Source organism: Hypomesus nipponensis, chromosome 1 (genome assembly GCF_054491055.1).
Source record: "Hypomesus nipponensis isolate SF chromosome 1, ASM5449105v1, whole genome shotgun sequence".
In the NCBI taxonomy this organism is placed as follows: Eukaryota; Metazoa; Chordata; class Actinopteri; order Osmeriformes; family Osmeridae; genus Hypomesus; species Hypomesus nipponensis.
Window position 1 is genome coordinate 11447890 of NC_140361.1, and position 27087 is coordinate 11474976.

The following is a 27087-nucleotide window of genomic DNA, read 5'->3' on the forward strand; positions in this document are numbered from 1 at the left end:
CTTCTTGAACTGCTGGCCGATTCATCGGTGCACCCCTACCTACAACTCCTGCAGCTTTAGAAGTAGCAGAGAGAGGAAGAAAAAGCACTAGTGATGGTAGCATTAGTTAGCATAAGTGTTAGTATGAGCAGGCGGAGGACTGGAGCCATTTTGTTCAGTGAGAGTGAAGTCTGTGTCCTCTGGCACTCTGAGCTTCTCAGATCCTATATTCATGTATTCAGGATGGAGAGAGCTGAGACACTGCAGCAGCCCAGGGCTCTGCAGTCCTGAGAGGAAGGATGGAGAGAACAGAGAGGATGAAGAAAACACTGACGGCGCATGAACAAGGGATGGAAGGGGGGAGGGAGAGAGAGAGAGAGAGAAAGGGAGAAGAGAGGCCGTTCCTCCTTTGATGAGTCCATCAAGGACGCATGTAAGGGGAGAAGATGGAATGGGGTCTGAGAGTTCCACACATACCCGGTTCAAAGGGAATCCCCATCTGATCCAAACACTGTTTGAATGTTTTATGAGAGGCGGGGAGGATGGGCCAGGTGGATGCTTGAATGAGCCAGGGCCCTGGAGAGGCCAGTGGGGACAGGCCTGCGGGGCCAGGCCAGCGGGGCCAGGCCCGGCCATCCTCTGATCAGTCCCAGGGTCCCAGACCTTACGAGCAGGTCCTCACTCGACACAAAACTGGAAATGTCGCCTTTCATCGCCCGTTCTCTCATGTCTCAAATGAAGCTATGCTAATCTATAATCATATCTACAGTAGGGGGGGGGGGGGGGGAAACATACATTTTCATCTGACACGCAAGGTGCTCCCAGTGCTCAGCATACTAGTTCTGGTTGGTTAAACGTTGGATAAAGGCACAGAACAATGGTGCGACACGAGCACACCCACTTACAGTACACCTCCCCCATGGGTGGCCGAGCACACGCACAGCAACATGTCAACAGACTAACTTGTGTCCTCCGGGGGCCTGGACTAAAACCATAGGCTGTATTCAATTCAGTTCATACACAGACACTCGGGTCTGTGTATCGGCATGTGTACTCGGCATGTGTACTCGGCATGTGCGAGAGAGAGAGACAGACAGAGAGAGAGACAGAGACAGAGACAGAGACAGAGAGAGAGAGAGAGAGAGAGAGAGAGAGAGAGAGAGAGAGAGAGAGAGAGAGAGAGAGAGAGACGTTCCGGTTCTGACTGAAGCCTTGGACTCCCTGGAGAATACAGCAGAAAAGGGCTCTTCACAGCCTGTTATGCAGATTCAATCACCCAGCTCTGTCATCATGTCATACACACACACACACACACACACACACACAAATACACCCATGCAGTTCCCTCAAAATCACTGCACCCCGAGTCATGCCAACACAACACTTCATCACACAGGAATTGCCAATAAAGTCAATCAGCAAATAATAAAAAAGAAAGCTGTCAGCCAAGAAGAAAAATAAACGTTCACGCAAAGACCAATTCAGCCCAAAGACCAGAATGGCATCCCATGAGTCTATGCAAATGTGTAGCCTTAACATTGTAACTCTACCTTGTCAAATCAGTCAGTGTCAGTGGTAACTCTGTCTGTCACCTCCTGCCTCCTCAGTCACAGAGACGATCACATGCAGCCGTAGATCTGAGCCACTGAGAGATGAGCTTACAGCCTGGCTTTACAGAGAGCCACGAGGATACTCTCCACACAGCCACAGTTCTCTCAGCAACACAGACACAGCCATATATCTCTGTGTATTTCAGACACAGCTTAGCTCTGACAGGTTGAGTGGCCCATTACTTTGCTTACTTTTAAACTGCGCTCCCCATGCCAACACCTGAGAAGAATCCAGGACCTCCAAATCATGGAGACATATGGTAGGCTAGGTGTGAAAGCATGACACTTAGACCTACACAGTGCTGGAGATTAGGCTTTTCTGCTCCTCAAGTCACCAAGGACGAAATCAAATGGAATCGTTTGGAATGTACAGTAGAGAGAGAGAGAGAGAGAGAGAGAGAGAGAGAGAGAGAGAGACAACGATGAACCTGCAGCCCTGCCTGATTCTAACCAACACAGTAGCCTGTTCCCCACAAAACACCGCAGCCATGCAGATGCGTCATCATATCTCTGTCACAAACCCACACAGGTGCTTCTAGTCACACATGAAGCGATACAGACATAAAGTAGCTGTAAGCCTTTGCTGCCTGCGTCTTCCACCCACACAGCCCCAGTCCCCTGCGTGTCTCACTCCACAGTACACCACACACACACACACACACACACACACACTGCTATTGTTTCATGTCCAGGAAGAGAGAACAGCCCTGCAGCGTATCACTTTCCTCTCCAGAAGTAATCTAAAGCACACACTTCTCACCATGGGAATCAGCGAGATGTTACCGCTCTTCAGCTAGCCCTCGCTAACGGATATTGTACATGAGCCTGGACTGGAGAGCGAGGGTTGCAATTTCATCGCTGTTCATAAAGACTGGAACTGTTTTTGAAATGTAGACTTTCTGTAATTTTACAGAGCTCAATGCAAATGCTATTGGGTGAAGTCCAAAGCAGAAATAAACTGGATGTATGGTTTAGGGAATACAGCAGCTTCAAATCTCAAAGGTTATTATTGTCGTTATGGCAACCAATTGGTTTACAGTGGGCGCTTGAAATGCGTTCATCAAAGCCTCAGGGCAACACATGTATATCTATGACAAATCAACCAGGCTGCAATTATTAAAAGTAACAATGGGTGTGCTGTGCATTAATCATCTCTTCTGTGAAGCACGTACTGCATATCAACAGGCTCGACAAAGGCTCTTTCACAAACCGAAAGCCAGTTTCTGTATGTGTCGACCAGAAACACTGAGCGTCTTGCCGTTTCGCATGCAGGATATGGATCCAGGTGGAGGGATCCCTCTCTCGGTATAAAACAAGACTGCAGCAGCCTGTCAGTAGCTGTCTGTGGGCTCTGCTGGAACACCCTGCCTGTCTGCCTGTCTGCCTGTCTGCCTGTCTGTCTGTCTGTCTGTCTGTCTGTCTGTCTGTCTGTCTGTCTGTCTGTCTGTCTGCCTGCCTGGCATGCAGCTGGTTGGAACAGCCATACAGCAAGGAGCCCCGAGGCTCTGCTTAGTGGAGGATGTCTTCCAGCCAGAGCCAGTAAGATCCAGTAAGGATCCAGGTTCACTCTGGATAAAACTCCCTGGCAAATGCTGGTTTGAACAGGTGGACCCGTGTTCACTGCCCTGGGTATGCGATGCGGTCAAATTGAGGATAACTGTACAGCCTAAACTGTCCTCACACACGTAGACACATGCTCACACAAACAAGCATGCACAAATAACAACTAGAGGAATGACTGTCAGGGTGTGTGTGTGTGTGTGTGAATATGTCTCTCTCTAGCTCTCGTTAACTAACAGAGTGCCAAACCCTAATGAGATGAATCTATCCATTAGGGCTGTTTAACGAGGGTAAATCCACATGGCTGCTAATTAGTCCTGGCTCTGTCTGGTCTCCTCAGAGGGCTGGAGGACTTCACCAGAGACACCAGAAAACATTAAAGGAGCTAAACGTACTCTGCTCCAGATGCAGCAGATTGTCATCATTTAGCCGTTGTTCCATCATGAGGCTGCTTACTGCTGCAGCAGGGGGGGTGGAGGGCTGAAGGGAAGCATCTCTGTCACTCTGCTGCCCTCATCATGATCCTCTCCTCTGGTGAGGGGTGAACACACTACGGAGGCCCTTCTGACGCGCCACAATCCTTCCCGCTCCCTGGAACCTCCTCTGGTGACACGGCGCTGCTCTGAAGGCCACTGTTGTGTGGCTTCAAAGCAGCAGGTAAGCAGAACATGATTAGAGAAGCTGTTGCCAAACGACTGATTGCACAACAATTTGGTCATTACTGGAAAAGCGGGGCAGGTGGAGCGCTTTGATCTAGGGGGCTCCGCTGGACATGATCAGGATGCAGTCCTTCTCCGTCGCTCTTCCTGAGATGCTTTCACAAGATTAATTCTCCCCACCAGTCGGTCAGATTAGATGTGTGTTCCAAAACTTTGATCTTAAGCTGGATGATGGGTTTATATATCAGGGGAGAGCACACGTGAACACAAACAGACACACACACACACACACACACACACACACACACACACACACACACACACACACACACACACACACACACACACACACACACACACACACACACACACACACACACACACACACACACACACACACACACACACACACACACACACACACACACACACACACACACACACTGCAACCTCATTGAACATCGACAATGCCGCCCATCATCCAGAAGGCTCCAGTAATGGGTTGGGAGAATGTCCATCAATCAGAACCAACCAGATGTTAAGGATTGACAACTGACACACCATGCTCGCTCTATGCGAAAACTGTGCTTAATATAGAGCTACAGTACTGAACAATGATGAAGGCAATATAGAATATGGCCCATTAAACTAACAATTAATCCAGACCAATTAAAGTCACCAACACAGCAGAGAACAGAGAGCAACACCTCTCTGCCTTGAGGGCCTCTTCACTCAGCTCCTCATAATGCAATTCATTAGAGGCTCTTCCTCTAATTAGAAGGCACACTGTCACTGAATCAAATTTGGCCTCATTTAGTGACGGCAACACGTACACACAAGCACACACACACACCTCCTGCATACCACTCCTTGTGCAAAAGGTCATTTCTGTGAAGGAAGCTGAAGGCATTTAAGACCTTTGATTGGCAGGTGCTGTTGGCACGGAAACAGCCAGACTTGGGTGTGACTGCTGCAATCACAGTTGAGCAGATTCCTGAGCCTTTCACTGACAAGACCCTGCGGTCCAGGGATGCAAGTCCCTTAAGATGCAGGAAGCTAATGAAAAACATCCAACACCCTCTCTACCTTCAAAGTTAGCAATGAACCTAAGGGAGGGGAGTGCTTATTTAAATACAAGCTTGAGTATTACTACCAGTTGGTGGAATTTAACAATTTTTCATAAAAATACCATATTTATATATATATATATATATATATATATATATATATATATATATATATATATATATATATATATATATATATATACACACACATATACACATATATATATATATATATATATATATATATATATATAACAATTCATATAAAGCACGTATGTAAATGTAAAAAGCCCTCATAAAAACCAAAGCAGCATCTGTAGAGCTGGATCTACTGTGCAATCAAAATTCCTGTCAGTATTTGAGAGTACAGAGCGTTCCTGCGGTACCTGGAGGCAGGCTGGGCCTCTTCCTCTTCTTGCTGTTCTCCGCTCCGTTCTCCAGAGGACAGTCGGACACCAGTGGGCCGTTGGAGCTGCTGAACTGCAGGGGCTCGTTGTTGATCGAGGGGTCGAAGGGCAGCGTGTTCAGCCCTAAGAGACACAACACAAAAACGTGCTGTTAGACACAGTGGAGCTCTTCTATCAGCTGCAGCATTTACATACAAACTCCTGGGACTTCATATCTAACACTTGGTGTTGGGTGGTTGAAGGCCTGCCCAGTATAACCAGAAGAAGAAAAGAAATAGCAGAACTTCTACCATATCAAGTTCCTCACATAATGGATCTTCTAGATGAACTGGATGAAAATAATTGATCTAAAAAGCGATAAGGAAACTATTCAAGACTGCCATAAATATGAGCCTGGCTGCCAGCCCAACTTAGCCCCGCCCACACAAAACAAAATTGGTTGGGAAGTTGGGTCTGGGGAACCTCGGTGGGGGAAAAACTATGTCCGAACAGGAGCTATTCGGACCAATCAAATTGTCAGTACGGGCTTTATACAAAGATGGACAGATGATCGACAGTAACGTAATCAACCACGTCACCAGAGCGCTTGGGTTGAATTTGTTTTCAACAAACAACATATTACATTGCTCTGATTGGTAGTAGGTCTATCCAATTGAGCGAAGAGGCATTTGTTTTCACGAGTTCGGTTGAAACACGCCCCTTACTCACAGCCCAACGGAGAGTTCTCAGACTCATATTCTGACTAGAATTATGAACATGACAACGTCAGGCTAATAAAAATGCAACCTGGGGATTCATCTTTTGAAAGGAAAAACAACCTCTATGGTTCAGTTTCAGTTTGTTGAGAGTCCATCAAACACAAACCTGGGTCTGAAAAAGCACTTACGAATGAAGAAACAGGGACTACACACAAATATAAAGCTATGAAGAACTCAGATCGCACATTAGATAATGATCTTCTATTATGATATGCTTAACTTCCATTAGCAGTTTATCAAAATTCTGCCGTCTCATTTTGAACAGCCTCAAGGTGAAATATATTTTAGATTCTACAGTTATTGTTCCAGTGTGAGAGGGTAAAACAATAAGGTAAGTCGTTTTCATGAAATATGGAAACAATAATAATGTGGCTATTGAACTAAATTTCTGGGAGAGTATAAACATTTTTGGGGGGTTTGTGTTCTAAAACTAATTTATCCAGGTGTTTGTGTTTGGCTTTTGCTACTCTACAGGGAAAAAAACAACTCAGAGGATGGAGAGGGAATATCTGTATGCATGTCTGTTCTGCAGTGAAGACACATTGCAATCAAACAGAGTAATTTTAGTTCACCTGGGATTGCAAGCGTTGGTGTGTTTGTGTGTGTGTAGCCATGCATAAAGGCCCATGCCTATATTATTTCTCTATTCTGTTGTTGCGGCGACATTTCCATCACAATAGGAAGCATCTTGTCCTCAGTCATCAAGGCTTTCCACATGAAGAGAGGCGAGGGGTAAACAACGAACACACCATAAACTGTTGCAGTAAAAGTGCAGAATTGTCTCACAATTTGCCTCTTCTGTACTCCTTACAGCTAATAGCCTTGCCACTCTTTAAACTAAAGCAAAAAAGCAGCTCCACACACACACACACACACACACACACAAACACACACAAACACACACCCTTGCTCTCTCTTCGCTAATCTTTTGCTCTGCCCATCACTAACCATCTGATGGGGCTGCCCTTTCTCCCTGCTATTTCTTGCCAGATGGAAGTCTGCACGTGTGTAAGAAGGACACATTCCTTTCAATTCCCTGGTCATATTCAGGTGAATCCGGGATTTTCTGACTATTTAAGAGAATGCTTTTTTTCCAGATTACAGCATGTGTTTGTGTGTGTGTGTATGTATGGTCCAGAGCCAGTGTGTCTTTGCTGGCTCACTGCCTCTGCCTCTCTCATCTCTCTGTGGTCCTCATGTGTCTGCAGCCTGATGGATGGTCTGTTTGAGCTTTCACATCTGGACCAGCCACCGCTCACAGCCACCAGGAGGAGAGGGGGAAACATCCCTCCCCTGACCAACGGAGGGAGTGAGGAAGACGAGGGTGCATTTGAACTGAAACGCTTGACGTCAGTAAAGAGGGAAATGAATGGTCGACAATCAACAAGTGACCAGGAAGGGAGGAGAGGAAGTAATGAGAGCTCTCATAATATCACAGCGAACACGGATCAACGAGGAAACAGAATAATGACTTCACTCAATGACTTCACTGTGTGTGTGTGTGTGTGTGTGTGTGTGTGTGTGTGTGTGTGTGTGTGCGTGTGTCGAAGAGTGGGGGTTGCAAGGTATTTTCTGAGAGGAATGTCAAATCTAGGCCACAGGCCACAGGTGAGACCACACTGGTTCTTTCATGCAGGTACACTCCCCTCCTTCTCTCAGTCTCTGCCATGTAAACAATATGGATCAAGTTCAGCCACACTCCTACTCTATATGAAATAACCTGAATCCCTCTTAAGCCCACCAGGTCACTGCATTTCCAGGTGATGATTACAAATTATGTAAGGTGAGAGTGTGTCAGTCTGTGAGTTTCTAGGTGACCATATGAGGTATGACCGTGAGTCAACCATGAGTCTTGCCAGAACAGGAAGAACAAGTGAAGGCGTCGATTAGAGTGTTCATGTGTCTGCGAGGGGAGGAAGACACACAACCAGAACACATCACTGACCTCATGAATTGGATTTGCTTGTCTTTGACTTTTCCGCTCCATTACAAAGTCAAAGCTGTCTGTCCCCTCAGACCTGTGGGCCTCCCTGATGCACACTCATCTCCGTGGACTTGTCTTATTACCCAGCAAAGTGTCGACACAGCACTTCCACCTAGTGTGTGACTGGAGAAGATTCCTCCCTCAGACTCTGGAGGTCAGGTCTGTCTCTAGACGCTGTCCTTTATCCTGCCTACACCACCCAATAGCACATCCTTCATCTCAGCACTGACATCAGTTAGGCCTATTTGAGACACGATCATGTCTTTCATAGAAAGAAAAGCTATCAAAACAGACACAACAGATGTAGATAAGAAGGTCTGTAAAAAAATTTACTCAAAGGAAACTTTGATTATTTTTCATTGTTTAAGCGTAGCTGCTGAGTACAACTAACAATGCCAGGTGTCAAAGCTTTCCTTTTCTTAGAAAAACAGCATCTTCCCTTGTTAAAGGTCTTGACCTACTGGTATTTTCTATTGAATTAATGCTGGAGAAAGAAAACCCTTCAGAGCCAGAGGTAATCAGAGGAGGCCAGAGAGCAGACTGATATGTTGTCCTATTAGGAGTTGTAGAGCAGAGGCTCTTCACACACAGCATCACACTGGCTCTGGAGAGCTGTCCCCAGTCTAAACAACATCTGAATACCTGGCCTTGCTGAGACCCCAGTGTCATAGTTACTGCTCTGGTGCTTACTGATGCTGTGAAAAGGCTGGTTAATGTGTACTGTTATGATCCATTGGAGGACAGAAGGTGATCTCTTCTTTCTGATGATTTTATCACATTACTTGAAGCGGTTTGTCTGTGGAATTGCTCCACAGGGAGTCATGCCTTTGTGGTTATCAGCAGAATGAAGTTATGCGACCCTCTGACCTCTCTGATGGTGTGGTGTGATTATGCATCACCTGAATCTCCTGCTTCCTGCCTTGACAACAACGACCTGCCAGAGATGGAAACGTTCAATAAGGGTCACATTCTCTACCCAGAAGTCATTAGTAACATGGGCCAGGGGTCATTCGAAACCCCAGAGACCCACAGTACATTTGCTCTCCGCCACCCTGAGAAATAAACAGCACAAGGTTGGCTGTGATTGGTCAAGGTCAGGAGACCTGACTCTGGTCTTGGCCTTTGTGTTGACAGTTGGCTCGTCAGGTGGCCTGGTCCTAAATTAGCCTCCACAGCTATGTTCTAGCTATGTTCCCTATAACACCAGCGCTGCCAGCAGCTATGCTAATGCCTGGAGGGAGAGGATGAAATCCAGTCACAAGGCCTACAAGACTGAGCAGGAGATGAGAGCCAGCAGAGATCAGGCAGACAATGGAGGGGGAAAGCTCTATTCATAGTCTGTCCAGCAGCCTGAGGAGATCTAGCACATTAGTGGGGTCCAGGGCCCTGGACATTAGAACACCATGCTGACTATGTGGAGTGATGGATGCTCTGGGCAGATGGGTAAACAAGGTGGCTGACTGCTCCAGCTTAGCACGGCAGCACAAGCATGCTAGTCTGCTGTAGAACTCTCGTAAGGACATGACCTGAGCTTTTCAATTAGTGTAGAAGGAGAAAGTAACTGGATGTGAGAGAAGGAGAATGTTGAACAAAACCAACAAGTGCCTGTCACAAGCCAATACATGTTGATTATCAGAAACTCTTTCGATAATTATGTCTTCACTCTCGAGGTGTACTGACTTGGCTTTGCTTCGAAGTGGAAAGAAAAAGGCCTCTGAGGGCTTGTTTGTGGGTTCTGAGCCCCATCAAAGACTCTCAGTCAGGTGAAGTATAACCCAACCCCCCCGCCCCCCTCCCTCCCTCCCTCCCCCCGGATATATAAATCAAGCTTTTTGGTTTCAGATGGACAAACACAAAGTGTTAGAGATGGAAAAGGCTTTAATTGGCCAATCCCAGCACAGCAGGTTCTTTGTCGAGTGTGAGGACCAAGGTGGACCTGAAAGAGAACATGCATCAATAGCTCCTCAGTTTGCTTCTACAACACCTGCCAGTGTTGAGGATATGAAAGGCCCCATGTCCAGTCTGGGAACCAACATACCATTAAAAAGAGGACGAGTGTTGCTAGGGGCAAAGACACGACTGACCAACCAGAAACTTACTAAACATGACCTGACTGAGGTCTGACTGATTTTATAAAGTTTCAAAAGAAAAGTTCCCTGCTTTACATAGACTTCCGTAATTGGTGCCCTTTGAGACAGAAGCATTAAAAGTCCTTCGACAGATGAGATAAGTTAGTGATATATTAGAAGTTGGAGAAGAGACAGGCCGCAATTTTGGCCTCAAGGTGATTTCTCTGGTTCTTCATTCCAGCTCACTAATGAACACAGACAGACACAGAATCACTGAGTGGAACAATGGGGTTGAACACTTATTTGGGCTGGTTTTTCTTCAGTCTTCATCGCATTCCTCCGTCTCCATTTCTGTCCCTCCCTGTCCTTCTCTTTGGCCCTCTCCCCCACCATCACAGCCCCTCCTTCACATTTCAGACATCTAAAACGCCTCTCATCCTGCAGAATGCCGTGGTGACAAATATCAATGGAGGGAGTAAAGATGGCAGCCCAGTGATGAAAGGAAGGGATTGGCTAAACCCTCTGCATAAGAGTATGAAGAGCTGTTAAAAGACAGTGACTGTGGCGAGCTGAGAGAGGAAAGGCCATGCAGAGTATTGGTGTACGGGGCCTCACTGTAACCAGTGGTGACAGGTATCCGTTGGCGACGGCGCTGGCAGCTGTCATTGTTCAATTTGAACACTTCAAAGGGATCTGCTGAGGAGCTGAGAGACTGAAGGGTTCTACAGGACCAGTTGTCATGCCCACCTTCTACAGCCAAGTAGGGAGATGATAGAGAAAGAGAGATCCACACAATCCATGTCTCACGTCCCTCCTCTGGATCTCTCCCAGACATATGGACACTTGCATGGCAGCAGACACCCCCACATCTCCTAAGACAGCCATGTTGATGTATCAAGCTGACACCTTTTGTGTGAAAATAGGCTTAGAGCAAACACAAAAGAACAGCTCGATCTGCTCACACATACACAGCCCATCACAGATTTGTTTGTAATATTTTCTTTTTTAAAGAGGCCAATAGCAGCTTTCCGGCAGCGCTTTGAGGGGGACGGCTGTCCAGAGTGCAGTTGGTGTGGGGGAAAATGTGTCTTTGTGGTTGGAGTTAGGTGAGGAACTCACGCAGACACGCAGAGACCAGGTAGGCACACACTATTCCAATACAGCCTCCAAGCTAAATCATCTTGCAGTTCCCTGGAGATGATGTGACAGAGCTCAGTTCCAATGCTCAGGTACTGTACGAAGACATCTAGGCCAGTACACACACGAGCAGAACAGAAGATAAAAATAACTAGAATGGAGTGAAGACTGAAAGGAAGCCGCAGAGAACAACTGTGCAGCGACCAGCGATTAGACAAGCACACAAGCAGGCAGAGGCTCAACGCTGGATCCTCTTGCTAAGCTGACAGGAGAGAAAGTCAGAAGATAAATACTTGTGCCGGTTCCTGAACATGAAACCCCGTCCATGCAGCATGTCCCTGCTCTTTCATTCCAGCTGCGCAACCCACCAAATCTGTTCAGGTCGGAGTCAAGGGTTAAACGACAACAAACTGCTTACAATAATGTCATCAGTCTTCATTATATCAGTGACAAGGGTAGAAATCCTCATCAGCCACCTCGGTCGTTCCTACATGCCTCTGGGGATCCAGTGAAGGTTAATTTATTTAAATCTCCCATCCACTCATCTCTATTCCATTAAACTAAACTAATGGATCTTTGGTTTGCAGTCTAATCAGCTTTCTACTGTCAAAGGCCCACATTTCCCCGAGAACTTAGACCGAGTGAGTTTGAAAGTGTTCATAGATAACGTTGCTGCTAATAAGGTCACGTTAACTCATATGGACACCAATGCCTGTGTGTGCGTTTACACAGTTTTGTGTGTTACCCCATGGGTGTAACTTGCATAACCTTAACCTAATCTCTCCAATTACACTGCGCAGAGGACGATAAAGTCTGGAGGAAGAAAACATCTCACTGCTGATTCTCCCCCTGGACCTCTAAACCACGGTCTGTCACCTCTCCTCTGCACACTAAACCCTGTCCAGATAGAATGTGGTAGCAGCTATCTCATCATGATATCAGTATATGTAGTCATTAAGTCCTGATGCAAGGAGACCTTGAGGACATGTTCTGCATCATTATACAGCATGGAATGTCAGAGTTATGCCAGCGACAGATGTTCCTATGGATATGACTGTGACAAGGAAACCACGTCCGGTTAATTGTCGGTGAAGCCATTTGGCGGCTGTTTCAGATGGTTTCCAGCTGATGTCAAAGTGCCTCTTTGGTTCCAGTGGTCAGGCTGATGGGAGAGGCTCCAGAAGAGGACAGAGGAGTCAGAACCCTCACAGCCCAGCTGCTTGTGATGGGTCTCAGCCACGACAGGCTGGGTGATGCACAGGTTTCATGTCTCACCGACGGCCCATTCTCTATTCAGGCCTGAAGCACTTCTCCGGCTCCACAAGTCTGCTTCAGTTCTGCTGGCTTAGGTTCAACCATCTAAAACAGCTCTGGACTCAGCTAATTTGAGAAGGGAAGGAGGGAAGGTAAGCAGAGAAGTGTGTGTCTTCAGGGGCTGACCCACTCCAAGAGCCAGACGCTGCTGTAATTTACGATGAGCAGTCTGGAATAACAGCTGGGGGATTAAGGCATGCAGCGCTGACCCTGTGACAGACAGCATGCAGCGCTCACCCTGTGACAGACAGCATGCAGCGCTCACCCTGTGACAGACAGCATGCAGCGCTGACCCTGTGACAGACAGCATGCAGCGCTCACCCTGTGACAGACAGCATGCAGCGCTCACCCTGTGACAGACAGCATGCAGCGCTCACCCTGTGACAGACAGCATGCAGCGCTCACCCTGTGACAGACAGCATGCAGCGCTCACCCTGTGACAGACAGCATGCAGCGCTCACCCTGTGACAGACAGCATGCAGCGCTCACCCTGTGACAGACAGCATGCAGCGCTCACCCTGTGACAGACAGCATGCAGCGCTCACCCTGTGACAGACAGCATGCAGCGCTCACCCTGTGACAGACAGCATGCAGCGCTCACCCTGTGACAGACAGCATGCAGCGCTCACCCTGTGACAGACAGCATGCAGCGCTCACCCTGTGACAGACAGCATGCAGCGCTGACCCTGTGACAGACAGCATGCAGCGCTGACCCTGTGACAGACAGCATGCAGCGCTGACCCTGTGACAGACAGCATGCAGCGCTGACCCTGTGACAGACAGCATGCAGCGCTCACCCTGTGACAGACAGCATGCAGCGCTCACCCTGTGACAGACAGCATGCAGCGCTCACCCTGTGACAGACAGCATGCAGCGCTCACCCTGTGACAGCCAGCATGCAGCGCTCACCCTGTGACAGACAGCATGGAAGGGAAAGGTGGGTGCTGGGATTGTCAGGCAGTGTTGGGTTAGGAAATACCTCCTGATTTAGACAGAGCTGCTGGACACTGCCTCAGACACACAGTGGACCAACTCACACCGTCTGCCATTCAAACCCTCCCTCCCTCCCTCCCTCCCTCCCTCCCTCCCTCCCTCCCTCCCTCCCTCCCTCCCTCCCTCCCTCCCTCCCTCCCTCCCTCCCTCCCTCCCTCCCTCCCTCCCTCCCTCCCTCCCTCCCTCCCTCCCTCCCTCCCTCCCTCCCTCCCTCCCTCCCTCCCTCCCTCCCTCCCTCCCTCCCTCCCTCCCTCCCTCCCTCCCTCCCTCCCTCCCTCCCTCCCTCTGTAAACACAACTCTAAGACTAATGCTACTCTTTTATTTGCTTTGCTCCCATTCATTGTTATCACATTGTAGGTTTTACTGTAATGGAGAGAGTGGTGAACAGGTGCCCTGGCAAGCAGTCAAGTCAATAACAATGGAGAAGCATACAGGAGCAACATCATTACTGGAAATGCATTAAGCAGTGCATTACCAGACGTGTTCCTACAGACACTGACTGCTTTAAGAGGGCTGTGACATTGTAAAAGCATTGAATTCTCATCCATCTATCGGACATGTTATCGTTTTACACCGTCTCCACAAATTTCTTTCTTGTGCGCTACAAAAATGTAACCCAAGAGAGGATTAAACTGTGTTAGGAGATTCAACTTTCATGATGGTATAAAGTAATGCTTACATGGCACCAAATACTAGTGTTACCCAGACCCTCTCATATGTAATTCCATCTCATTAGATCTCCGTTTTTCATCCGACTTGACTTTTTTTTTAACACGTCTATCATTTTACAGCATCTAAAATGTTTTTGCCCCATTAGTTTGCCTGAACATGTTTAGTTCATAACGGAAAATGCTGTTTTGTTTTCTCCAAAGATTTCATGGTCTGTTTACTCCATTGATTAGTCTTATGCCTGTTTTCCTTGCTTTATGTCAAAGAAGAAAAAAAAAATATGGATTGAGGCTATGCTAATGTACAACCTAGATTCTCTCTTAAACCACAATTGTTTCTATGTACCCAGTGGCAAACAATTATTTATAACTGGAATAAAACTGCTCTTCTCCACGTAATCTGCATCTGAACTAAATGGGATGGAAAAAGGGATGGGTGGGAGAGTAAATAAACGGTATAATTGAACTGGGCTGGAACTGTAAGTCACTCTGGATAAGAGCGTCTGCTAAATATCTAAATGTAACTGGGACTTTCCAGTCATTCTTACTGTGTGAGTGTTTATCTCTCTAAGGATCGGTAAGCAAGCGACTGCATGAGAACATTGCCCATAGTCTACATAGGAATGCATAACAGTTCAATTACCTCACGACAAATCAGGGAGGCAAGCGGGAAGGGTTCAGTTCCAGGATAACAATATAGTTAATAAGACACCCACAAACCCCGCCATGATATTAATTGCATATTGTCTGAAAACGTTGCATTAGATTGAGATGAGATGGGCAGGATTTAAGGAACAATAAATGCAATCACATCCAATCAAATGGGCTCCCTCAGCTATTCACTGGTTTGACCTGGCTTAACCAAAGTACGTTCACGACTTCAACGCCTTTCATCCACATAGTAGAACAGTCAAAAACAGAACACAAACTCTCCCCTTCAATGGAGGTCCAATACCAATTCTGCTAGAAGATTTGACAAAGAATAGTGTTCCCCTGAGGGTCAATTAATACCTCATAATTATTAACTACTTTGAGGGAGATTTCCTTTGTTGTTTCCCTGTATAATACCCAAGTCCTTATCTGTGTTTTTGGCACCCATTTCTATCACCCAGCATCTTACGAGTAATTTGAGTTGTGTCTCCAGGTATACTCTGTACCCATGGTGAGGATGAGTCTGCGATTGAATCGGTTTCCAAATGAATCAGTTCTACAGAGAGATTGCGTCAGGGAACGCCTTCTGGTTTATCTCCAAAAGCCTTCTTTCAAAAGGAGAAGCTTTCTGCTTTGAAGCTATTTCAGGATACAGTTACTGTATAAGCCAGGGGAGACGAGTAGCCAGTTGCCTGCTTGTCATTCTCCATGAGTGTGAGTTCTCCAGTCTGGGAGTCAGTTCCTCACTGTGGAGGCTGATGCTGACCCCTGTCTCATCTCATGCCTCTCTGAACTATTCCTAAACATCTGACCTGCTCAGGCATCTCATTTTGTCCCAAGGGAATAGACAGACATTTCTTAGACGGTAGAGAAATTCACATTAAGTGCAAACAATATTTAGTCTAATTCGCAAAAGTGTGAATGCACTGGGATGTCTATTTAGTAGCAACTGACAACATCACCTGTTGTATGGTAGACCTCTCTCCCCTAGCCTTGCAGCTTCAAATTCTTTACATCTGAGAGAGAGTGCTTCACCAAGTATTATTCTAAGTTAGCTATTATCGTGTTGTTCTGTGGCTTTTTTGTACCAAGCCTGTCTGAACCATCCCTTGTTCAAGTACTAGAGCGAGAAGAGGTTGGTGTTTGTGACAAAGAGGTTTTTGGCATTACACATTATTCGGCCTGGGCTACAACAAACAAACAGAATCCTCAAAGGACGACAGATGAATTGAAGTAAAGAGTATTTCTAAGCCTGCCAAGGCGATATCCAAGGCATAAATAAATAATGTGTTTCAAGTAGACCAAGACAGCTCAGAGCAGCATCTCATCTTCACTTCCTTTGGCTTGGAGGCTGGAGGGCATGGTAGGTTGGAGTCAAGTGTACACTCAATACACTGAGTAAATGTATCTGATTTCTTCATTTGCCCTGTGATTTCACTGAGAAATGTAGCAACATTATTCCATGAGAGTAACTAAGGGGACCCTGAGTTTAGTTCCTTTACTGTGTCTTTGTGACAATTCCTCTACAGTCAGGGAAAGAAAGTCATATGTTGAAAACATAAAAGTATAACTCCCAGGCATAGAATAGCACTGAAGAAGACTGCTAATCTTTATTCTGGGTGAAGTTCTATCACTCCAACATTAGAAAATTAGATTCCAACAGCAAGAACTCCCATCATTCCATCCTTCCCGGAGAATAGATGTTACAAGTCTGTTCTGATAGCAGATATAATCTTTTGAATCCTCCGTGGTCTAAATTAGGTGTATAAAGCAGCTCCTTGTAGCGCTCCAGTGAAAGCCTGTCACAAACACACAGCTCTCTGGGCTTGAGCAGTCCCAGTCCTCCTGTAAAGACTGGGGCTCTCTCTGCTCCCTCAGTCCACCTCTTCCTTCTCTGGTTCTGACCCAGTAGAGGACTGGTGTGCCACAAACTCAGCATGGAAGGATTGTGAGGTCTAATAACCATCTGTGGGGCTCCAGTGGAGTCTGTTATGCATTCCCAGCTGTTGGACCTTCCCATGTTTCTGCTTGGGCATCTGGTTAAAGAGGAGGAAAGAATTCAAACAAATAACACGGTGGAAACATTACGTTTTCCCACCAGCTTCAATCCTCTGCTTTATGAGTCGTGGCGCTGGGAACTATTGAACCAGGACGGGAAACGACCTTTCCAGACAGGAGATGGCCAGGTCACGGAGGCCATAATGGCAATAAAAGACAAGGACAATTAGCTTGTTCATAGATCACAATTTAGACGCTCTGGGAGAGGCAACCAGGCATGCAGACTATATTCTGCCACATAAGAGATCCCTGCAAAACCCATTCACTGCAGTTCTGACGTCAAAGACTCTTTATTGGACACATACATAAAAGATAACAAAATGCATAAGACTAAGAATAAGAATAAGACCTCTGAGATTTAAACCTGGAGTCACACTACATTTGTTATTATTATTATGATAAAATATCCCCATAGGCTATAAGGGGTATTATCTCAACTACATGCATGGTGCAATGGTGTTTAAGGACTCCCACTGGTCTATGGACAACTGTTGCACATGAATTCATTCCATGACCTACACATGCAGCAACAATAGTAACACTTTACCACAGATATACTACATTTCCAAATTCCAACCAGATGGTCACTAATTGTTTCCCCTGCTGATTATTTTAGACTACATATACTTCAAGCGTAAATAGAGGAAGGACAAATGGACAACAAAAGTCTGCCTGACCTCTAAGCATTGTTTACTGAGAAAGTCATGCAGAACCGCAACATTGGAATTGAAGATTAGGATTATGACAAGAGGAATACACAAAAGATGGACTCTAACTGCCTCCAGCAGAGGACTGATGATTTGTGGAGGCATTGTGAAGGGATTAAAGATGAGTTTTAAAATGAGGAAAAGACTCTAGTGAGAGCCAGGAACACTCAAAGCCCCTAAATACCTCATAGTCCCCATGTAGTCCCCTCGTCCCACCACAGCTGGCCTGGGCTATTTTTGTGTGTTTGACCAAAGGCGGGTACTAATCCTGTCTGAATTACAAGCCAGTCACCCACACAGTTGCTGTGCCCACCAGTGGAGACAGTACACAAAGAGAGTCCACCATTGACTCATGGCTGACGTCAAAGTATCTCCAACAAAATCTCCCACTTGGGATGCCGAAAAAATACAGAGGCTATTTAGTTCATATTCTGCATAGATTATGCTAAATGAGGCCTTTTGAAGAAAGAAAGAGAAAGAAAAAGAGAAGGAAGCTTAAGCAGCTTTGGTTATATTCTGTAAAAAAAATGAGAAAAGCGCATCAGGGATATGTGAATCCCATCTGGCAGTGGTTGGGGTGATGGCAGTAATACTGACTACTGTACACTTATTCACTAAATCTCGGTGGAAACTGACTTGAGAACCCTTCTGAGGGGGACACTTGACTGCCACTGAAGCTGCATTGTAGCTCATTCCCTGCTGGACAGGAGTTATGACAGTCAGTGCAACTAAATGCCAAGGTTGACTCATGAGAGAGCCCGTCACTGTGGCCCTTTGTGTCACTTTATGACCTTTGTAAATCTAAGTCGGGGTTGGGCGCCCTATTCGACAGCCAGGATCTCTGAGTCTTAACCAGGAGAGGCAGGAAAGGCCTCCCAGCCTACATTACAGCTGTGGGGTTGCGGACTCGGATATATCTTTAAGTGGAAAATAGATCCTTTTCTGAGCAGTTGAGGTAATCATTTGCACACTGTGATTCATAGAGTATATGAAATGGAATGGAAGGTGCAAGATAAATGGAACCCCTGATACAAAGTCACACAATGCATGGGTGGTGAAAAGAACATTTGATAACGGTTGTTACATCAGATTGAGTGAAGGAGTTTCGAAACGGCAAACATCTCAAAATCTCTTGAAAAGCTACCCCGAGTGCTGAAGCAAAAGAAATGGAACATTCATAATGCTGTCACCGAATTGGAGGTTGACATGAAATGTTCCAGACAATCAAACAAAATAAAATAGTCTCAACTTTGATGTGTTTGGATGACAATGGTTGAAGAGATAGAATGCCTTCATCCATAATATAGCTTAGGGTTGGCATTCCAACTTCTCAAAGAGAACTCAAAGTGCAGTGACCTGATTTTCATGGAGATTATTCATTTTGAGGGTAAACCCAATGGACAATAAGGCCTTCGGCCCTTCAGGCTGTCGTGAGAAAAGAAAGGAACAGAAGCAGTTGGCATCTAGTGCCGGCTCCTGTTTTTAGAAGTGGCGCTGAGGCAAAAGCTAAGATAATTAATAGTGACAAAAACACTGCTAAATAAGGAGATGGCACGGAGGCCTGTCAGGTCTGTGCACTCTCTTTTTTTTTTCTCCCAGCTTGCTAACATCTTGATGAGTCACATCAAGCCAAAGCCAGAAGCACCAGAGAAGCGTGTTCCCTGACGAGAAGCAGTCCACCAATGTGATTGACAAATGCAAGAGGCAAACGTCTGGGCCAATTAAAGAGAGAGAGCTGCCGCAGAGCTGGTGCTCTGGCTAAGCTGCCAACATGGAACTCTGATTACCATCCAATCACATGACTTTCTCTGCTTGTTAAACCTCTCCAGCGCCACAGGAGTGAAAGAGTCAGAGAGAGACACAGGAGGACCAACCATTGGAGAGTTTAGCCAGGGGCAAGATAGAGAATTGTTCAAATATAAACGCAACTTTGCACCTTCAAGCTACTCCTTCAATCCAGATTAGACAACGTGTCTTTTGTCACGCATCTTGGGCTCCCCAAACACAGCCAGAGAATGACTTCCAGCTGTATTTACAATCTCTCTCTAACCCCCTCTACTCTGCCTGCCCATGTCCTACTATATGACTGGCAGTTGAACAAGCCCCCTCTCTCTGTCCTCCAAACCTGTTAGAGGGGTGATACCTCCATACCTCCCTGTCTCTGCTCTGTTGTGGGCTAATGAGGGCCTGGCTGAGATCCTACCAGTGACAGCTCCGCTGTTCAAAAGCCTTTGTCAGGTTTGCTCCAGGGGGTATTTGAACAGCCAGCTCCCATTGGAACAAGTGCTGCCCTGAGAAGCCCTCACAACTCCACACTGGCCTGTTTACCTGCAGGCTACATGTCTGCCCACTCACATCAATGCAGATCCACATTCAACCATGCACCTGCCAAACACCGCGTGAATGTATGATTGCTGCATTCCAATGCATACAAAACAGATCACATACATTTCATAGGGGTGGGAATCTTTTGGTACCTGACAATTCGATTCGATTCTTGGGGTGACAATTTGATTAAACGATTTTTTCAGAGATAAAAAAATTATAATATATATACATACACACATTTAAAAAAATCAAACATAAATTTGTGCATTGATCTGAATCGCTAGCAGACTGAATTGCGATTCAAATGTGAATCGATTTTTTCCCCTACCCCTACCGTTTTTGATATGGAGCAATACAGTCCTGCACTGTCATTCCTTCGGATACTCTAAAATACTGTTTAGCAGTTACTTATTTGTGACATTTTACAGTTAATTTACAGACAGGACCAGAGCCTCATATTTCACTGAGGAGTTTTGGACCAATGGCACAGCCCAAAACTTAAGATCGACATGACCGCCTGACACCATAGACTCTCTGGCCCAGATCCTAATAGAGAGAACAGCATGAGGAGGAAATTTGGGTAAACAAGCTGAATCCGCTCTATTAACACAGCAACCAAGGGTTCCCCTGCCACTCTGACTTTAATTATCTGGTCTTACAGGAAGATTAGAGCAGAGAAACACAAACAACAAGGGGAGGAGAGAGAAAATAACACACAGCCAAACTGGGTCTCCACTGTTAAAGTACCACAGCCTCAGACACTAAATAGAGGAGAACCACAGTCTTATGGATCATGCCCAGGACAGCGCTGCCGTGTCTGAGCTTTAACAGTGTCTGTCTGGATCTTTCTCTCCCCCTCTCTCTCCCTCTCTCCCTCTCTCTCCCTCTCTCCCTCCACCATCTGTCCCTCTGCCTCCGTCACACTACCAGTCAGACAGGCAGGAGGCTGTGAGCCATCACAAGGCCAGAGATCTGGGCAGAGGGAGGACATGGTGGAGGAGGAGTGGGATGGGGAGGGGGAAGAGTGTGTCTTCGTAGGAGGGAGGAGGGATGGGGGGCGTCTGACTGTGAGCACAGACACGGAGTGCAGCACCAGCTGTAGCCCCCCCCCCCCTCACACACACCTCCACCTCCTCCACCCCCCCCCCCCCTACACCCCCCCCGCTGAGGGCTGCAGAGGAGGAGAGGCAGATCTTCAGGGGTCCAACGCTACCCGACTATTAAACTTTAATCCCTGACAGCAGGCTAAAGCAAACATTTGATCACAGCGGAGGTGATTGATGTGGAACGGCAGTCGTCCTCACATACACCCATGAGCAAACACAGACATATTCTACAGGGCTGCACATACATACACCCCGTCTCTGTGGGTCTTCAGGACACTTGTGGGGTGAGTGAGCCTGAGTTAAGAATGTATATTGGAAATGTGATTGTTGATTTGAAGTTATGTGGAGAGTTAATTGAATTGTAGATAAATGTTTGACTACTGACGCTGGTTAGGGAGTGAGCGACATGGAAAATCATCCATACAGAATAACATTAATAAGACAGTGTGTATGGTGTGTGTGTGTGTGTCAGTCAGTGAGTGGGTGAGTGAAAGAGAGATGGTGAGAATTGAGTGAGAGAGAGAGCAGGGTTTCCCGCAGGACTTTTCAGTTAAGGCGGCCATCTATGCAACACACGCCTGCTGCCTTAACTACGTTGTCCCAAAAAATATAGTGATTTTTATGCTCCACCCGCAAACACCACCACCCCCCCCCCCCCACACACACCCTTTGCTCTGCCGGCAAACCCCGCCCTGCCACATTAATTAACACATTTTGTGCAGGAAAGTGTGTGTGTTTGCATGCATGCATGTGTAAGAGAAAGAACTGGACATCTATAGACATAAATGTTCTGGCTAGAGTGCACAACTAAGGATCAAGCGTTTCGATTTACTATTAATGGGTAGCAGTGTTAACAGTGAAGTCTAAGAAAATGGGTAAGTATCAAAAAAACTTTCAGACTACTATATCATTGACGAGGCTAGCTATATAGCCCAACATCACACTGTGTAAACCTACAGACTGACCAATAATTGATCTTGATTATATCTGAAGCATCAAAGACAGCACAAAATACACTATACTCAGGAAGTTGTGTAGAGCACAACTTATAGTCCTACCCATGTTGAAATGAAGACTAACTTATTATCTATGCTGGGATTGAGTCCACATACAGTCCCAAATCCTTAGTGGTATCAGGCTGAAAAAGCTATTATAATGTATGTATTGTACATCAATATTGTTATATCAAGTTCTGTTCTGGCAAGGAGATTTGATCTGGTGCTGTGCTGTGGCCGTTATTAAACAGTGATGCAGTGTGATAAGAATGAAGAGATTATCATGCGTGACGTTTGAAATAGTATGACCCTGTTATTACAGGGCACAGTTGTTTTGCACGGTACACAGTATAAATCCTATCGGAGGGTAGGTGAGTGGAGATTGTTTAGTTTCCCTCCGCTCTGAGCATGTTCCTATCAGCATATGGGGTCACACCCCCACGGTGAGACTGCCAATCCCCTAAACCGGTGGGTAGCGTCACAGTTTGAAACAAGTGTCTAACAGTCTAGCGATGTTCCCTCTGTCATCCCTCCATCATCCTAGGTCTTCCCTCCATCAGCTGGGGCACTCCTCCATCATCCCTTCTGGACTGATCCATCAGCCCAGTAACAGTCACAGGCTCCAGTGGCCTTCAGACAGGAGATTTATCACTCAGCTGTTGGACAAATCTGGCCCAGCATAGACAGTAGGCCACAGTACAAAGGGGTTACACAGATTTATTGAGATGATAAACGGGAATCTGCTCAAATGAAATACATCACTTTGTTTTATAGGACTGAGTCCATATATCTTCAATTCGTCACAAGTCTATATTTGGTGAAGGACACGACAGACAACACTGTATGGTACTATTTCTAGGTCTAAGACCTCCATCTCTACCTTTGAATGTTTGTAAAGCCATACAGGGTCTATAGTAATTGTTGGCTGGTTAATGCATAGACTGACCTTCCAAATAGTCTAACTCTGCTGAACATTGGAGACAATCCCAAAGACAGAAGTGTAAGAGTATGTCTGATAGTCTTAATGATGACAGACTGAAAGAGCTGTTATTTAACATATCAATACATCAAACGTGGTTCTTCACACAGGTATCCAGTATGTTTCTCGAGGCTTAGGGAATGATACTGGTCCTGGTTGTGTGTCGGTTCTGCTGGGCTGAGCTGAGCTGAACACCAACATAGTGCCCTTGGAGCCTGGCCCAGTTCTGTCTCTCGGAGGCTCTGGGCCAGCGAGCTCGCTAATACGCTAAAGCTAGCACTGCAGGAGAAACAGAACATATTTCAACCAGCATATGGGAGATCACTGGTGCCCAGAATAAAATGGTGGCTGGTGGTGCCCTCTGTACCTATTAAAAACAATTAATCCTTGCTTCGTTCCGCTTTGCTGACTATTGCTTGGACCTGTGTCAGCAGCACAAAGAATGTTCTGGTGAGAGGGAAGGGGGAGGGAAAGCATGGGGGGTCATGCTGGGGTTCCTGCTGCTCTGAGAAAACTGACACCACAGCAATGTTCTATGACTTTTGACCCCTCACACACATCCTACTCTCCAGCAACCTTTTTAAGACACCAAATAGTAAATAATATTGAGCTATAAAGGGGGGGGACGGGGGGACGACGACAAAGGTTAGAAGTTTGTGGTCATCCTTCTCTTTGCGTCTTGTAAAAGGATCAGGATAGAGATGCGAGCTGATCCTCGCATCCAAGGCATGCCGTACACTCTGACCTTCTCGTTCAGCCTACAGGGTGCCAGCTTGTAAGAGGGGACTACCTCGCATGCCTTGTAAGACTCCATATCAAGTACATGATCCTGTTGTTCACGAGTCACTCTCTCCCCACTAAAAGGTGGCACCGTTTACAGTCCCGGAGAGCTTCCCCCATAACCAGCGTATCTCCTCTGCTTAACCACCCTTCTAAGTTGGAAAAGCATCCGAATTCACACCCGCCCCTCACCTCAAAGTACTTCTGACAGCCTCCACACCAGGCCCTGTGATATTGCCCATAAAGCTGAACACCGTCATAAAACTGCAGCCATATTTGATTTGTGAATCCAATTATGTTTCCTCTGTAATGGCAGTGTTCAGAGCCATGATGTTAAGTCAGCTGTTGTCAGCATCTGTCCCACAGGCTTTAACATCCACAGAGAAAAACGTCAGAACCTGAGAGTATAAGATGCAGACTCCAGAGAACCAAAAATCCCCTGACAGTGACATATTTCACTGCTATATAGAATCATTTATGCTGTGGAAATGTCTCTTCCTACACTACCTGCTGAATTTTTGAGACACCAGCTATATCACATGTTTTAAACTGACAACACGAGAATGAGATATGGATTCTTCACTAGATCAATGTTTTAATACCCATAGATATGAAACCGAAATTGAACATTGTACTTCAACTGTCTAAGACCCCTGCAAATCTCTGGCTTGGGGGGACATTATGTTTGAAAGGTATAAGAGGCCTTCTCAGCTTAGAGAAGAAAACCAACAAGATGACATTGAGGTAAACTCAGAGAGGCCGTTAGTTGGTTTCTGAGGGAAAGTGTCTGCTCGGAAGCAAGGGTTGAGTGGAGTCAGGAGATGAAGCGGTGAATGCAGATGAGATCTCAGCCAGAACATGTTACCCCAAGCATGTGAGGCGAATAGATGTTACTTGACAGGTACTGTAGGTGTCTGGGAATTTCACTGGATTTTTGCCCACCCTATTATGATTTTATTTGGTTTGGTGGGTTCCTGTTTGAAGAGAGTTGGATAACTGCCTCAGGCAAACTACTTCCTGTACTTGTACAGTCTCTAAAGGCACTGAGGGGGATGTGAAGGATTGACATAAGTCCAGTCCTTGAGTAGAGTTGATGACTGACAACGTACAGAGCTCCATGACTTGAATGTGCTTTGCTGCGAGCGGCAATAGTCTTCAGTGGTCTCCAAGCCATGGAACTGAATGAAGAAATGCTCTGGAGCCTGTTCTTAAGTGTACTAAATCTCTTTGTACTAGTATTTCACAAGGCGATTAAAGTGATACAGTACATTAGAAAGAAAGGAAATTTGGCCTGTAAGCATTATTGACACAACTGAAAATTGATAAGCAGTTCTTGGTAGCATCGTTTTGTTGTGCGAATAGTTGTAATTAAGTGCAGATGGACTGTTAATCCAGTATTGGCAAGCCCAAACTGAAGTCCACCGGATCTGAGCTATAACGTCCTGACCTAAACTGTCCACAACCAGTGGATTGGTCAAGGGGAGGTCCTGGCCTATCCTCTCCCTTGTATACTGCTGACCTCGACATACATTCCTCTGGCTTAAAATGGACACAATGTCTTCATGCTCTCTTGAAATGGTGATGCCGTGATACCCACATACCACAACCCCCCCCCCCAACACACACACACACACACACATAGACTGACTTCTCAAGCCTCAAGGACAGCCTTTGAAAAAAGTAAGTGAACACATTTGTCCTTGCTAAATTCAGCAAAAGCAACCCAAAAACAAATAGCGAGAGACTGGTTTCAGCGAAGCGTAAAGCGTAAACAGGCAGGTACAGGCCTTCCTTTGAGCTCAGTCAGCCTCAAATCAAACACTGAGCCCTTCATACCAGCTCCATAGGATAAGATGGATGTGGATCTCTTAGCTTTGCTTTATTGGGGGTGTGTACACATGTTTATACCAAATGAGGAGAAAATCCTAAGGGGCACCGCATTAACTGACTGAAGCCAATGGAAAATGACTGTAATTCTGCAAGCAAATATGTCTGAATGTTCAGTCCCTTCTGAGGAAGTCAGATGCCATAAACAAATGTATTAAGCCTTGAAGTGTACAAAAGAGTCAATCAAAGTGGAAATTATTTTGTAGAGCTCTATTTTGGAGGTGCAGACGTGCTGAAGATTACATTATTTTAAAGCCAAAGTAACCCCGTAGACAACTCAGCAACCAGAGGGCTTGTGCTACTCTTTTAATAATGTATTTTTGGTTGTCTCTATATTCTCTTTCCAGTACTATTTTGTTTTTCATTAGATTTTTCTTTTCTCCAGGGAGTTCTCTCTCCTGCCGGAAGGCCATATAGATCTTGGCTTTCCATCTCCATTACAGAAGGAGGGCTGCTTTCCTGACAGGCAGTCTCAGTGGACGCCTCGGGTCCCTGGGCCTAAACACTGAACCACAACTCTAGCCCTGCGGCTCAAATTGCATACATTTCCTTTTGCTTTTAGTGCGTACTGCAGCTGCCCTTACAAAGTGCGTACTGTTGCATGCTGTGTCCATATACTTGGAACATACTACTTTGTCATAACATTCTGCCTTGAGCTTTGACCCTGTTGCTTAAACATCCATCAGTTTGTAGGCCAAAATGCCAATATTGTAGAAAAAATTGTTGGCGCTAAATAAATTACATTGGAGATACAACACCAGAGGGTGGCAGCCAGAATACCTGTTTTGGTAAAGTCTATGGTTCAGTCAGTGTCTTTTGCTGTTCGGAAATGGTGTGTCAGAATAGCCAGAAAAGCATGTTGGCTTACATACAACAAAATGTGACTGGATGCAGTAGAACATCCTGGTATTTTTGGCATACTGCATTTTACATCCTAATGTGTGTATTGGGACATAATAATGTTTCTGGCATACTAAATAGTATGGAAGTATGTTGTGAGACGCACCCTTGGTAAAACTCACCATGAGGACGTAAAATGGGAAGCAGATAGGTGGATAACTTACTGCACAATCACTTGACATAATCGTTAATAATACTACATCTTGTAATTTTATGTAAAATACAATGTGGTCCATCCTGATGTAAAAACGCAGAATGTGCATGATTTGTGCAAAATGTAATATTTATGCTAAATTGTGGTATGGTGGCCAATTAGTCATCCAATGACAAGTATGTATATGAGATTTTTTTCATTATCAGTGCAATGCCAGCAGATGTATTTTTGTGCATCCTTAGAGGCAGCGGTGGACACAGACACACTCAGAGATGTAGTGTCCTGCACCCCTCTGGTAATCCATCATGGCCTGTGCTGTGCTACATCCAATTGTTT

General features: G+C 45.8%; 1 protein-coding gene across 8 annotated transcripts in view; it reads right to left on the minus strand.

Moving 5' to 3' along the window:
- The window catches only part of enox2 (ecto-NOX disulfide-thiol exchanger 2), a 103926-nt gene that overhangs the window by 45492 nt on the left and 31347 nt on the right, over positions 1-27087 (minus strand). For all 8 annotated transcript variants that reach the window (XR_014747248.1, XM_084692199.1, XM_084692098.1 and 5 more), the window contains one exon: positions 5262-5405. Coding sequence is in view for 7 of the 8 variants with exons in the window: in XM_084692199.1 (XP_084548325.1) it covers positions 5262-5405 (144 nt within the window). In the remaining variant the exon portion in view is untranslated. The remainder of the gene's footprint in view (positions 1-5261; positions 5406-27087) is intronic.